Genomic DNA, 15817 nt, shown 5'->3' on the forward strand with positions numbered 1-15817 from the left:
TAGTAATATACATCATCCCATGAAAACATGAAACATTTCATGTTATAAGATAAATAGCATATATAACATTGTTATAATGTTATAATGTTTGTATCATGTGATAATTAGAAAATATATTATTATAATGTAAAAAGCATCTTGTAACAATAAACCTTTCACTTTTCTACTATACGCTGCTGCAGTTTTAAACATGTAAATTACAGAAATTGATGATTTTAACAACTGAAGTGCAGAGGTTAAGTGCTTTTTTAATCATCATAAATAAAAGTAATCAGTCAACCAATAATAACTATGTGTTATATTTTATAAACTGATTGTTGGATTAGTATGTAAAAAACATTTCATCTCCTAAGGAACTTTTGTGTTTCCTTCTGGATTGGTGTAGAAGTATAAAGTAGATTTAAATGTAAATACTAAAAGGCTGTCATTCAGGCATTTTTTCAGATTTTTGCTATAAACATACAACTTTCCACCAAAGTCAGAACAGTTTGTGTTCATACACTTGAGAGATGTCTGGTTTGAGGTGAGCGGGGCTCAGACCGTGATGTATAACTGTGATGTCATGTCCTTTCATACACCAATCTCTGGTTTTAATCAGAATCTGTTGAGTTTGTTCAGAGTTGTTTGTTCAGCGTCAATCAGAACCCACACAGTGTTTTTCAGTGAACACTCACACAGCAGATCAGCTGTGTGAGCTGTGTGTTGGTAAATAATACCAAATGATATTTTTAAGTTTAAATTTGATTGTTGCTTATTTAGTCATGATATTCAGTGTTATTTTTAAGGGTGTTAAGCAGATTACTTTGCTTTTTTACACCAATGGAGAGAGAGCAGAGACATGTATTTGCTTACCAACAAATGCTTTAATAAGAAGACCGTTTAAATTTGTAAAAATCTCTAAATGTAATTTTTATGTTACATAAGTGCAGTACATAGTTAAACCCGCAAATCTAATTTCATAAACCAAACCAGTTTATTAGTCTGGATGACACTGTGCCGTCTGAGACATAATAAATATTGTTTTTCCTCACACACTCTGCTCCTGTTGTGCGCTGTGACGTCGTATGATTCACGACATGTACGGTGTCTGTTTCTGATGAGGCAGACATTTCGCGACACCACAAGTCAGAAGGATGAGCGAGAAGTGGTGAGGTTTCCCACACAGGAAGCTCCAAAATTAATTTCCTTTGGCCTCTAAACCCCATCCAGGGAGACAAAGCCCTTAAACTGAACAGTGGGAGAGGAAAGACAACCTCCCCTCACTCTGAGAGAGAGAGCTCTGCCTGTGAATTCTCGCCCACTAACATCCATATGTTATTACATTTGTCACCACTGAGCTGATGAGCTCATCTGCAGATCTGTGACAGAGCAGGAACCTGCCCGCACCTCGCTGTGCTGAACTGGACGCCGCCATTTTGTCGTACCACTGGATAAATCGCTACACCATGTTTTTAATCATCGCATTAATGGTGAGCTCTGAGAAGAAATCGATTTGCAGCAGCTCCTCATGCTCTTTTCAACAGTATCTCAGATCATAGCAATCAAAGCAGTCCTCTCTATTATATTTGGACAGTCATGACAGGAGGCACTGTGCCATCTTCTACTGTTTCAACATTCAGATTATGTGATCAAATAAAAATGAGAGCAGATCATCTCCTGCTTTCACCAACTCTCCATCAGCACATGGAGTTCATACAAAGCTGAGACACCTGGATTTGCTATTAATTCAACCTGCTTTAATTTTCACAAAAGCCTTAATGAGACTGAAAGTGATGCTCTGAGTAGATTTACTCATTTTGTGGAAAACACTATATAAAGGGAGCTTATTTTCAGATTGTTATGGTGTCTAAATGCTATACTTTGCAAGTTTAATGTTATATTTTGTGACACACATTTTTAAGTAGAAAAAACGACAGAATTTTTTTAAAATATATATATATATACATATATATATATATATATATATATATATATATATATATATATATACACACATATATATATATATACATATTTATATATGTATGTATGTGTGTGTGTGTATATATATATATATATATATATAAATGACTTCATACAGCTCGGCTGGTGTAATCCAAGTTTCCATAAGCCCAGAGATCCAAAATGTATTTGAAAAGACGTCATTTACACCCTCGACATGTGGTCCAGCAAGTGCACCCCCTTCAGACGCTTTCATCTTGGCAGCTACAGTGAAGATTTTATCTTTTTAAAAAAGGGTGTAATTAATGTCTTTTCAAATCATTTTTGGATCTCTGGACTTGTGGAGACTTGGATTACACCAGATGAGCTGTATGAAGCCATTTTACATTTGTTTTTCACTTGTTTTTTCTTTTTTTTAATGTTTTAAAACAAGTTGTTAAGGAGAGCGTTGCAGTGCTGTTCTGCTGTGAAGCTCCAGAAATGTTTTGTGGATGGCGAAAAACTTAACACCTAACTTTCCATGGTCATAGGGGTGAGTAGATAATACCTGAACTTTTCCTTAAAGCTGTTTTTCTTTCCCGCTAATGAATTAAAGTCCAATATACACTTTCCTTTTACACTCTGATGGGGTTTCCACCTACTCCTGACAAAAATAACCTTAGCTTTAGCTTGCTAACGCTCGGCGACATTTCATTACATACTTACAGCCACTTGGTCATTTTTCAAAGGGATTATCAGAGTTTATACGCTGGAACTGGTTGACTGTAGGAGCTGTATGACCATTATTGTATAGTTTTGTCTTTTCTATAACATTTATTTTAACATTATTTTATAGTTTTTTATATGGTATTTTCTTAGCTTTCATTGCAGGTTTAAACATCAGGGACCAATCAAAAGCTAAGCTGTATTCTTCCACTTAATATTGTCCCTTTCCCATGAAACCCATTTCTAACTATGGACGAGTATAAAGTGCAAATAAGGGACTCACTTTAGCTTGCTGCCCACTTGCTGATTATACATAAGGAAGGCAGTAAATCAAACAAATTGTGGTCTAACTTGTTGCATTACAGTTAAATATTTCACCTATGAAAGCCACATTACACATTTAGAGCAGCCAAGAACCAATAAGAGACTTACTTTAGCTCACCACCTCTGTTACTAACTGGCTACAAGCAAGGCAGTAAATCAGGCAGATTGTGGTCAGACTCAAATTTTAGCTCAGTGGTGTGGCTGCTGGAGCACACTACAAATCAAATTCAATCATTAAGTGCCTTTAACGAAACCATTTTATTACTAAATGCTTTACAGAGCCATGGAGGAAATGAATATTATATATTAAAACAAGGGCACGGGTTCAAATCCCAGAGCTCTAATATCTCTCCACGCTAATCCTCAAACCTAATAATATTCAGACAGGGTGGACCGTCTTCAAAAGGAAACAGTCTGACTGTGGGAGGGCAGTATGTGGCAGAGCAGACTGTCACGTATTGCAGAAAATCTAATCTGAACAAGTCTCATGGCTCTGTGATCCATGAAAGCATGAAGTCCATGAAGGATGGTGTCAACTTTCCCTTCAAGGAAATGCATAAAAAACATCTCTGTCCAAAATCTGCCTCAGAGCTGCCTCCATGTCCACAGCACCATGGAGTTACATGGAGCACAAAAATTAAACTAACGCATAACACCTTTAACATGTAAACCCAAAGTTGAGATAACTATCATCTCTGTTACAGGACTCCATCTATATTCAGTAATTAATAAACAAATACTGACATCTGATTGGTCTGTCGCTCCAGGGGTTTAACATGTTGAAAAATATGAAAATGTTCAATTTAAGTGAATTGAGAGCATAAAACATATTCAATAAAAGACTATATTGTCTGATGGGGTCATAATTTAACATACTTGTTAAATAATGCATGCAATGCTTTGTTAAATAATGCATGAACAAGCAACACAGGATGAGGAAATGTGAGTATTAAATAGAGTGGGTGATGTGACCAAAATCTTCAAACCCGGCATATGTAACTTTATATTGAAGTATTTGTATATATCACGATACAGTAATGATACAGTAATGAAAACCAACTGCCTCACATCAGAGAACACTTGAGTTAATTACAAAAGACTCAAAACTGTGAAACCAACAATCCTTCAAAATGGAAACTTTAAGCCCAGTTCAGACCAAAGATTCATGACGAGACGAAACCGTTTTAAAACATTGCTTGGGAAAGTTGCAGTGGTATGAACCAACTCAGGTTGGCCCGAGCCAGCTGACCAGCTTGTCGAGTCACTATTGGCTGGCTTTAGAGCATAATGCATATCGCCTGTTTCAACAGCCAATCAGCGCCTCGTAGCGAAGTTAGCTGATGAAGTCGGTTTTAAACTGTCGAAATGGCACTTTTGGTCGGAGAAACAAAAAAAAAATAAAGGACAGCACTCCCATCAAACTGTTTATTCTTGCATCACAGACTTTTTTCAGTTTGTTGGGGTAACAGCTGTTTTTGTATGACACAAGCCTTTAAGTTTAAATCTACTGTTTAACTGACGGCTTCACTGCTTTTCCTCCACTGTCACTCTCTGTAGCTCGCTCTCTCTCACTCACCCAAACCACACACTCACTAAGCACACACTTTTTATTTTTGCTGCTTCATCGTTAGTAGAAATGTGACTGTAGCAAGTAACTCAATATCACTGTGCTCATTCATACTTTAAGACCCTACAAATTATATCCAGCTATAAATATTATAAGTTATGAGTTATGAGTTATTGCTATTGAGATTAAACGTTGCTCTTTTTAGTCGTATTGGTTTTCAGAACGCTGCAGACCAGAAAGAATTGCAAGTAGTTACAAGTTTTAACTCATCTCATCACAAATCTTTCATCGTAACAGATCTTTAAGTTCCAAATGAGAAAAAATCATTTAAAGAGTTATGTATTTTAAGGACTTCAGTCAGCGCAATATAAAAATCATTAGCATTCATCCACCAACTATCACTCTAACATCACGTGAGATCATGGTAAGCAGCCCGGATCATATTACCATGTGAGGCAGCTGGACTCTCAAGATCATACAAAAATCACACACAAGATTCACCTGCCCTGAAAATATATATTGAGACATGAAGGGACAGCTCCTGCAGGGCAAACTGTGGTGCCAAATCTCAACTGGGAGACACATTTCTACTACTGCATTGCATATATTGTCATAATGCCCAACCATAGCACTACATATGATATAAACCCTTATAGGAATGTTTTGTTTTTCATTAGTTATCCTCTGTTGTTTGTGTGTTAATACTTTGGTCTGTAATGTTCCAGCAATGATGTTTTGAACACAAATAAGCCTCACACAATCATGTAGGGTGCAACATAAAGTATTGAATAGTGTTGTTCAGTCAATGCATTCATGAAGCAATGTGTAATTTATCATTCATGTTTCCTTGTCACGATGAAAGATGTTGTAACAGTATGTACAAACAGTCACAGTTCTGAAGATAAAGAGAAAAAAAGGTCCCTTACGTGTCCCTGGTCGTCCAGCTCGTTGTTGGTGAGTTTGAGCTTGTCGAAGCTGACCACCTGTCTCATCCAGGTGTCTCCTGAGGCCAGAGAGTCCGGGTGGATGTAGGCCCGTGGAGGCACAGGGGAGTCAGCGTTTCCTGCCACCATCCACTTGGAGCTGTGGTACACGTATCTGGAAGACAAGAACAGCAAAACCTGGCTTAAGCACCAACACACCTCAAATCAAGTGAAACAATACATAAGACATCAGATTCTGAGAATTGGACACCCCGAAAGTAAAAATCAAATTTATGACATCCATGATAGACGCTGACAGCTGTAGCGAAAAGATTGCAAATCATTAGCATGCTTTTTTTTTTTTTCTGCTCAACACTAAAAGTGATCTGGCAACCACTTTTAAGTTCTATTATAAAGATTTTACAAATTAAACTTGAGCCAAAATACATTAGGGTCAGGTAAATCACCACCTGAACCTAGATTAGAAATAGACAGGTAACAAGGAGCTGGTTAGCATCTACTCCATCTTCATTTAATAATTGGAGGACAACTGTGAACATAATCTTTAAAAAATTAAAGAATAACCTTATTTAATCACAAATCAAGAGTTAGAATATTTGAAAAAGTGGAATAAATGGATTGAATTTGTTGAACACAATTAATTAATATTGACAGTCATCAGAGTTTGAAGAGTTTTTTTTATTTTAGTTAATCTTGTATTTGTGTGTATGTATATGCAGATGGCATGTTCATATGTAAATGTCCGTATGGATACTCTATATGTAACCACCAAACTAACTTACTTTACTTTTCTCAATTTTTTCTCTAATTTACTTCACTATCATTTTGATTATTAGGAGTAGTAATTGAAATATTAGTATGTTTTTCTTCAATATAAAGGGTATGAATATTGTAAGGATGAACAAAATCATGTTATTAAATGTAAATGCATCCAAAGTATAAAAAAAGATAAAGGAAGTGACATGATCTGCTCACAAAATAAAGCCGAACAACCTCTTTTTTTACATATATATTTTGTTGTATACAGTCATATATTTAAATTACTGTCTTCTGCATTCCCAATCTGTTGAAGACTTTAGTTATATTTCAAATGTTAATACAAACTGAAAAAGCATAATGCCATCCTACGACAAAGTTTTCATTTTTCTCTTATGCATGTACAGTATCACTCCGATGACAACCATGAGGTTACTTCAGGGTTAAATGTGTTATCATACTATAAAGGTCATATGAATTTCAAAAAGGCTGGAGCGCCTCTGCTTTATTCACTCGGCTGGAAAACAAACTCCAAAACACTCGACCATGTTGCCACAACACTGGCTTTTAAGACTCAGCTGTTGTTTTTTCATTGTGCTTGAAATTTTGAACAAGAGAAACATAAAATATTCCATATGTAGTCACACACTCAGCGGCATAGTTTCAATTAAGACCGGCCATAATATTTGATGATGTTATGTGCAAGTTTGGGGTACTTCAGGCCGTCCCGCCCATTAAACAGCAGGGAGAGAGAGAGAGAAAGAAGGGACTCACACACAAAGTGTTTTTTTTTAAATATGAAAACAAATAAAAGACAAAAGGGAAGAAAGAAAGAAATAAAGGAAATAAAAATGCAAGACTGGAAGGCGTGCATGGACAGAGAAAGTCATCAAGATGAAGACAGTCGGGCAGAGTCATCGAGAAAGATAAAGGAGAGAATGACAGAGATCATGTCAATGAATGGAAAGAGAAAAAATGGTGGAACGGGAGACAGAAACACAGAATGTGAGAGCGAGGTTGAGAGTAAGTGGAGGAGAGCAAGTGTGAAGCACAGCTGTTTGCCTTTAGTTCTGGCCCTGCACTCAGTTGAAAGTGTTTTTATCTGTAGCAACTCTGCCAAAGTCATCACTCACTCCTGAAACATGGACAAAACTCTCATTTGGTCCTTTTGTTATTGCCTCCAATGGCTGCACCACCCCATTACATACACACACACTCACACTCACACTCACACACTATGTATAATTACATTATAATACAAGCAATAATATGTGTGTGTGTGTGTGTGTGTGTGTGTGTGTGTGTGTGTATGCGTATATGTATATGTATATATAGGTAATGTAGCCTCTCTCTGCTACAAAAAAACATACACATTTAAATAACATCCGGGCCCTTCCAGGGGATGTTGACAGACACCCTGTGGTGGCCATATTAGAGGTAAAGTCTGCTCTATGTGAACAGCTAAGTGTGTTTTTAACATTGTTTTTGTAAAAGAATCTACAGTATTAGAGCAGGTATGTTGCTGAAAGTAGTCTTTAAGCAAGCCCGAAATCCCAAAGACCCAAGAATTAGATTTATCAGGTTTGATGTCTACACTTTTTGCCCAGACTTCAATTTAGAACATAACACTACATAAACATCACATCAAATCTTGGCTGCGATGTGTTGGAGATATGGCCTGTCAGTTTAAGACAGTTTGTTCGAGGCTGTGTCACATGTTCACTCCTCCCTATACATTAGAGCCTCAGTAGTTTACACTGAGCAATGACATTTAGAAAACTTGATGAACCATCATCATTATTTTGCATCGTCACAAAGAGGCATAGTGTTGTTACCGGAGTTACACAGAACCATCTGGGATGTCGCTCATAGAAAGTGTTTGGAAAAGGGCAGGCTCTTTCAAAAAATCCTTCGCCTGTGATTGGATCATCCATCTGGCTATCACTGTCCGTCACAGACTAATTTCCACCAATCAGAGACAAGTGACCATTTTCTGAAATTTCTGGCATCTGCAAAAATGCAGCACATTGCATTGTGGGATTAATCAACCTTATGTGCATCTCTGTAGTTTTTATTTGCTTTGTTGCCACAGAAACAAGAAACAACTCTTACGGGGAATATTACACTTCTAAAGAGGTTTTTAATGTTGGTATGGTTAAAACCGAATTGATTTATTTAATGAGAGATTATCACAGGGAGTGTGAGAGACACACACTGTAAACTGCAGGCAGCATCTGCAAATGGCCTGTTAATGCAACCACACAACCAAAAGCTTTTATTGGTGTTTCTCTCCTTCTTTGGTTTGTTATACAATATACAGTGTAGTCATCACCTGTACGACCTCTACGATGGCGCTACAGGTGTTCCTGGAGGCTTTGCCCAACCACAAAGTTGTCTTAATAAGCACATTTGGAATTTATTCTCACCAGCACAATCTTTTTTTGTCTGTCAGTGTATTGTGTCTTACTGTTTTTTTTTTTTGTTCAAATAAAGATAGCCAATATTGGAAGTCCATAAATATTCAGGAATTTTCTGCTGTCTCACCCCGGCCCTCACTGGTGTGGTGTTTCTGCATTTTTCCCATAAGTCACAGTGTAGGTGTTACCAGAGAGGTCTTGTTCTGTGAAATGTATCTTTCTGTCTGTGTGCTCTTTTATTTATTTAAGACATGTTGGCTGTTGCTGCACATGCTGAGTTTATTTCAAATAGCCTGGAAATGAGAAACACACACTTCCTGTGTATCAGGAAGGAGCGACCACACAGCAAGTGTTCATTTAAAGCAGGGGTCTGCAGCGTCTGTCAGGCCAAGGACCCTTTAGCTGATAGAGAGAACAAGCAGAGACCTCCTACTAAATATATTAAATTAGATTATGATGCATACCCTAGAATAATGTGCAGCTAATTGGCCAGTATGTTTTAAAAAATACATAGTTAACCATACATTCTCATCCCAAGTTATCAAATAATGACGCCGCTTTGTAGCACCCCTCAGTGTCTCAAACAGACACATAATGGACCCATGAGTGTCTGTGTGCGACGCCAAAGTCTTCCTATCAGGAAACTTTACACCAAGGGACATGACAAAATGTTGACATTCAACACCCAGGGAATGAGACCGGCCTGAGGTAGCTAGCTAGTCTGCTGTTATGGTAGGCACAGAGATTTAGCGTACAGCTAGGTTAGCTCGTTCACGTAATTTGCGCGTGTAATCATGGGTAGACTATAACCAACGTTGTGTGTTTTTTTTAACAAAAATAATTATTGCTAGTAATATGTTGGATTCATGTTAATGTGTATTTTCATTTCATTTGAAAAAATAAAATCTTTCAAAATGTTTTTGAACAATATTCGGTGGCCCCCCTGCAGTAGCTCTGAGGACCACCTGGGGGTTGCGGACCCTCCGTTGAAGACCCAGGATGTTAAAGGAACTGTGTAACATATGACACCCTCCATAATAAGACCCTCAATAAAGATAAAGAAAAACTCCCCCTAAAATCCACTTAATGCATATACTAAAGTGGTATATACGTAAGTTATATAGAGATGTGAAATAGCCATATACATTTATTTGAAAATGTCTTACACTGTTAAATAGTAAAACATGGGGCAACAAACTACAAAAAGAACACTTAACTACCTGTTCCTCATTTTTACTATATCTAATAATACCAAGCACACACCTTCACACACAGCTCTGACTTTTGACCTTAACACACTCACATGAATATACAGCCACAAAGGGTACCAGGCGTTTCTGTAATTTCCTGTTTGGAGTGCTGTTTAGGGTTACGCTCGGTGCAGCAGGGAAAGTGTTAAGGAACGAGGAAACTTTAGCCCCAAACAGGACTGGAAATCTGATTAGTCGCCTCGCTTTCATCTTCCATAAATCTGCCATCTGGCACCGGCACGATCAATAAAGACCGGACTTTATGTGACACTCTTACTGGACAGAGGGGGGGGATCCCTACTCAGCCAACTGCAAACCACACAGCTGAATAATCTAAACTGCAATGCACACTGTAATAATTCCCTCTTTCTTCCTCTCACATACACACAATTACACCCACTGGGATAAACACACACACCAATCAGAGAGCAAAAACAGGTTGTCAATGTGTGTGTGGATGTGTGTGTTCTCAGCTCATCACACATATACTGTAACACAGGCAGGCATGCACAATAAAACACACACACATTCACACACTTGCCAAACCCAGGCTGTATATTGGGTTACTGTACTGACAGAGTAAATATTGCTATTGAATTACCATTCAGGGTTGACTGGTGTGTGTGTTCAGAGTTTGCAAGAGAAGACCAACAGCTTTGTGTGAGCATGTGTGTGCAATCTTAAATTCTTCTACATATGAGGACCAAATGTCCTCTCACAAAGAGAGATAAATGAGATTGTGCTGGTCCTCATCTCTACAAAGATGCACTTTAAGACTAGGATTAATCTTTATAGGATCAAGGTTAGAACCCTAACGTTGTCTTATGGTTAGAGTTCAATGATTGTCCTCACAAGTGGAGAAACATGAATGCCAATGGGTGTGTTTCTGTGTCTTTTATCTGAATTTAAGGGTGTGTTTCTTGTTGGAAGTTGGTACTTAGGTGTGTATGTGTGTGATCCTTTCATCTGATATTTACAAAGACCAAATGTCTTGAAAAGGTGAAATAGAAAAATTAAATCACATCTCATGCTCATTCCTATATGAGTTTATTGGATGAAGGTTGGAATTAGGATTAGGTTGAGGTCAGTGTAAATGTATGTTAAAGGACCAATTTGTAAAAAAGTTGATTGAAAAGTCAAAATTGTTGGCGTCTGGCCCAACCTACCAACCCAAAGCATCAATATTTGACGAGATGGGAATCAGACTCAACAATCTTACATACTGGACATTTAAGAAGTCGGGTTACAGACAAGATCGGGGTTAGGAGCTGGGGAATGTTTGTCCCCTTTAACTGTGTTCTCAATTGTGTCTGAATACCCAGGTGTATGTGTTCTTTTCTTTCTATATTGAATGAGAAATATTTCAAAGTGACAAATCAGTGAGTTCCTATCTATCACAGAGTCTGTTTCAAATTATGACTTGAGGTCATTGGATCAAGGTTAGAATTAAGATGGCCGCCCACCACTGAGTCCAGTTCTGCTCCAGGTTTCTGCCTGTTAAAAGGCAGTTTGGTCTCGCTACTGTCGCCAAGTGCTCGCTCATGGGGGAAATGTTGGTCTCTAATCCATTCAAGTTGGGATACCGAGTAAAATATAAAGAAAGTGGAATGTAATGTTCTAATCCTTTTAGTATAAACTCAATTAAAAGCAGGACAAAGACAATAAACTTAATGTTTGATCTTATCAACTTCATTGATTTTTGTGATCAGCTCATTCTGAATTTGCATTTCAAACATGTTGGGACAGGAGCAACAAAAGACTGGGGAAGTTGTGTAATGCTCCAAAAAAACCTGTTTGGAACATTTGTCCGGTAAACCGGTTCATTGGTAACAGCTGATTGTATCATGACTATGAGAGGGGCATCCTCGAAAGCCTCAGTCATTCACAAGCAAGGATGGGGTGAGGTTCAACACTTGGTCAAACACATGATTGTATGAAGGAAATGACTACATGGGCTCAGGAACACTTTGTAAAACTATTGTCAGTAAACACAGTTCATTTGCAAATGACTGCATTCTGTTTGTTTTTATGTTTTACGCAGCGTCACAACTTTTTTGGAAACGGTTATATTCAGTGACTGTCCTCGCATGTACAGCAACACTTATGTGTGTGTATGTGTGTGTGTGAGGACCGAATGTCCTTAAAAAACAGATAAAAAGGAGAAATAAATTAAATTTGATGTAATTTTTCCACACTTCACTTCTATAGAGGGCCAGTTCAAGTTCACAACTTGAGTTCACTGGATTAAGGTTAGAAGTACAAAACATAACGAAATGCGCGTTAATGTGTTTGTGTGTGTTTTATCCCTTTTGACTGTGTGTATGTGTGTGCGTGTGTGTGTGTGTGTGTGTGTGTGTGTGTGTGTGTGTGTGTGTGTGTGTGTGTGTGTGTGTGTGTGTTAAAGCAGAACGACAACATGCTCTGGCACACAGTTGGAGGAATGAGGTATTTTTGAGGAGCCAGACAGCTCCACGTTCAGCGGCTTGAGCTCGGAGCAAACCGAGCGACTGTCCACATAAAAGAAGTGTAATATATGGAGATTTAATGAGCGCGGTACCAATGAGACGTTCCTAAAGAGGGGCAGGGATCCCAAGTAAAGCAAGTCGATTCCAATAAAGACCGTGTTTCCAGACCCCAAACTCCCGAGGACTGTGAGACACACCAGTGACAGCTCCCAGCTCAGTTTGCAAAGGCCTGTGGTAAATTCCCCAGCCAGGAAGAAAATCCTATTTAATTTTACAAGACCTTCTGGCCTCTAAAAATCCTCCATGATGTCTTGGTTCGCTGGTGGGAGAGCGGGGAGAGGTGGCAGGGCAGAACGTCTGCTGCGCACTGGTGGAAAACTTTACATCAATAAACAACCATATGAAGTGAAGGATGCAGGAGGCTCAACTACATACAAACAAAGCAGAAGTCACTTTATATTTATAAGATGTTTTCATGCAGACTTTAATTTCTTTCTGACAAATTTGTTTTTTTTCCTTAATAAATCTGACTTGACTTGACACATGGGGGAAGAGCCTTTTTTCTCCATTTCCTTCAGAGATGACAGGGCTTTGTTTTGCTGGAGGAGTGGGGCCGTATCTGTGGCAGGCTCAGCCTTTAATCTAGTCACTCTCACACAGCAAGGCATGAAAACAAAAAAACTAACTCCCTGTAAACATGTTTTATGTCTTGAACTTTAAAAAACCTTCAAATATGCTCACCAGCTGCCAAGAAAGGCCATGTAGGCCTTTAAAACACACACACACACACACACACACACACACACACACACACACACAGAGAGAGAGAGACACACACAGAGACACACACACACACAGACACACACACAGAACTTGTTGCCCAGCGGTGTTCAAAGACATGCATCCATGTTATTTTCTGGATTTTTCTGGATATATGTGTTTTTTGGGATAGTTAATAGGTCTGGTGTTACTCAGCTTCAGTGTGGGTATATATTTGTATTTAGGGTTTTTGAGAATGTATAAATGTATTCCTCATCAGAGATTAATTAAAGAGCAAACACAAAAATCCTTTAGGGTGAATGACCACAATGAAATCAATGCTATACTGCAAGTAAAAGACCTGCATTCAAATTTTATTTCATGATGTTATCAATAATTTTCGGATTAAAAAAATTACAAGTATTTAAAAGTAAACGTTTTGTGTGTTTCTATTCCTATAACATAATATATATAATATAACATAAAGGCTGTCTTCACTGTGGCATTTATCTGTATCTGTATCACAGGTGTAAACAAGCTATTTAGCTTTAATGTACTAAAACAGCTGTCAATCAAATTTTAGAGTGATATCAGGTTTCAATTCTGTATTAAGAAGCCTTAAATACTCAACAGACTGCCACATATAAATATAAAGCCCTGATCATACTCCATTATGGACACTGACTTGCACACAGACAGCGGACATGCTTTTATACATCCTACAATTTGGGCTACAACATAGGATAATGTAATGAATGAATCAAGTGCTCAGTTTACGTTTGTAATGTGTGTGCAGCGGACACGCTTGTAGTGCAGAAGGTCACCCTGTGTGGACACATACACCGGTCATAAATAATGGGGAGCGCACAGACATCTGCACAGGGGTCACCAGGACCCTCCTGGACTCGGGCGAATGTCGACATTTCTTTGAGGCAGACCCTTGCAGCCACGTGGCAGCAGAACCTTTGGATTGGCCCCAACTTATTGTTGGTCGTTTGTATGGGATGTGTTGACAATAACCACGAGAATTACTGCCAACCAGTCAAGTTGCACTTTCCATCCATATCTGTGTAGACTCATATAATATGTGCACTCTGAAGGAATATAATAACAGGTATTCACAGTCTTCACTTAGAGACTGTTTTTACAGAGGAGTTCAGAGGACTGATAGAAAGCTTCATCACATGGTGCAACGACAATCACCAAAGATCAATATCAGCAAAACCAGTGAGCTTGTGCTGGATTACTGCTTGTATCTGTGAGTGTGTAAATTATTGAGAGAAACAAAAACAGTCAAATTCCTTGTATGTGCTCACGTGTTTCACCAATAAAACATCGCATTTTAAAATGTGGATGCTTCACATACATGTTCAACCTGGCAGCACAGAAGATCTCTACAATCAGCACAGTTTAAAGGTGCACATCCAAAATTGTTGTCACTTGTTCAGTATCTGACCAAATGTAAAATATGGTCACAATCATGGAGTCATGGTGTTGGATAATGGCCAGAAAAGTGTTTTTACAGAACATTATGATGTCACAGTGAAGCTGACCTTTAACCTTTTGGATATAAAATGTCATAATTTTATCCTGTTAAACACTGGTGTGACGTTTTACTATAATTACCGTATGAATTGTTGAATTTAGGGTTGCAGCAGTATACCAGTTTTAAGGTGTACTGTGGTATAAAAACTGGCTGTTATTGAGAGAGTTTTTTATTTACTTTGTTCAGGCATAAAATTCAGTCAGTGAAGATCTTTCTCTTCTGATCAGAATGTATCTCCCAAAACTACAGAGTGCAGCTTTAATGTATGACCAAAAACAAATTCTAATCAGTTCATTCTTGAGTCCAAGTGGAAGTTTTATTGCCAAATTTGAAAAAAATCCGTTCAGACTTCACTGACATATGAACTAAAAAAGAAAAGGACAGACAGACAGACAACCCAAAAACATAATGCCTCAAGCCACGGCTGTCGCCTCCATAGAGGCGTAATAAAAGGGTAATTGGAATTTAAATCATTCATTTTAAGGTTTAAAAAAAAAAAAACTGTCTACTGGCAGCTTTGATACAAAAACAGCAGCTTCAGGTTTCTCTATTTTAACTGTAATGAGGCAGCTCTGGGTTATTTGCCACATTATCACTTCATCAGACACAGTAACAGCCTGTATCTGCATCAGCATCTATAAACCCTGATGCAGCCGCTGAATACACAGGTAAACACATTTCTCTCATCGTCTTAATCTCACTTCCTCATTTCTGTCATGATACCTAAAAGTATTAAACTGAGCCATAAAAGTAACCGCAGTCAAACCCTCCAGCAGCAGGTATATGTGCTGCATCACAAATCTCTCCGTCGCGACTTTGTTTTTTTCCCCGTTTCCGTCATTAGACCTGAATGTTGAGAGTTATCCTATTTGCAGGCAGCCTCTGGCTCTGCTGCTCAGCCTGTGGGATGATGAATACTTTTCAATCTCCTCTCTCTGGCTCTGACTTCAGGGACCAGTACTGTCGGCCAGGATATCAGTCTTATTGCATATCCAGAGAAATCCATCATATACAAGCCTTCCACCAGCACATGCACTCTTTAATCACATTCGCTTCACTTCACTGATGCAAATGATGGGAGCAACTAGGTTTTTTTGTGTTGCCAAGAAGAAGAAGAAGAAGAAGAAGAAGAGGAAGAGGAAG

The 15817-nt window shown here is 38.3% G+C and overlaps 1 protein-coding gene across 1 annotated transcript in view; it reads right to left on the reverse strand.

Annotated features, from left to right (window-relative positions):
- The window catches only part of tbx15 (T-box transcription factor 15), a 48134-nt gene that overhangs the window by 18736 nt on the left and 13581 nt on the right, over positions 1 to 15817 (reverse strand). The window contains exon 4 of the mRNA XM_073474128.1: positions 5464 to 5635. Coding sequence (XP_073330229.1) covers positions 5464 to 5635 — 172 coding nt within the window. The remainder of the gene's footprint in view (positions 1 to 5463; positions 5636 to 15817) is intronic.

This window comes from Pagrus major, chromosome 9 (assembly GCF_040436345.1).
Source record: "Pagrus major chromosome 9, Pma_NU_1.0".
Classification (NCBI taxonomy): Eukaryota; Metazoa; Chordata; class Actinopteri; order Spariformes; family Sparidae; genus Pagrus; species Pagrus major.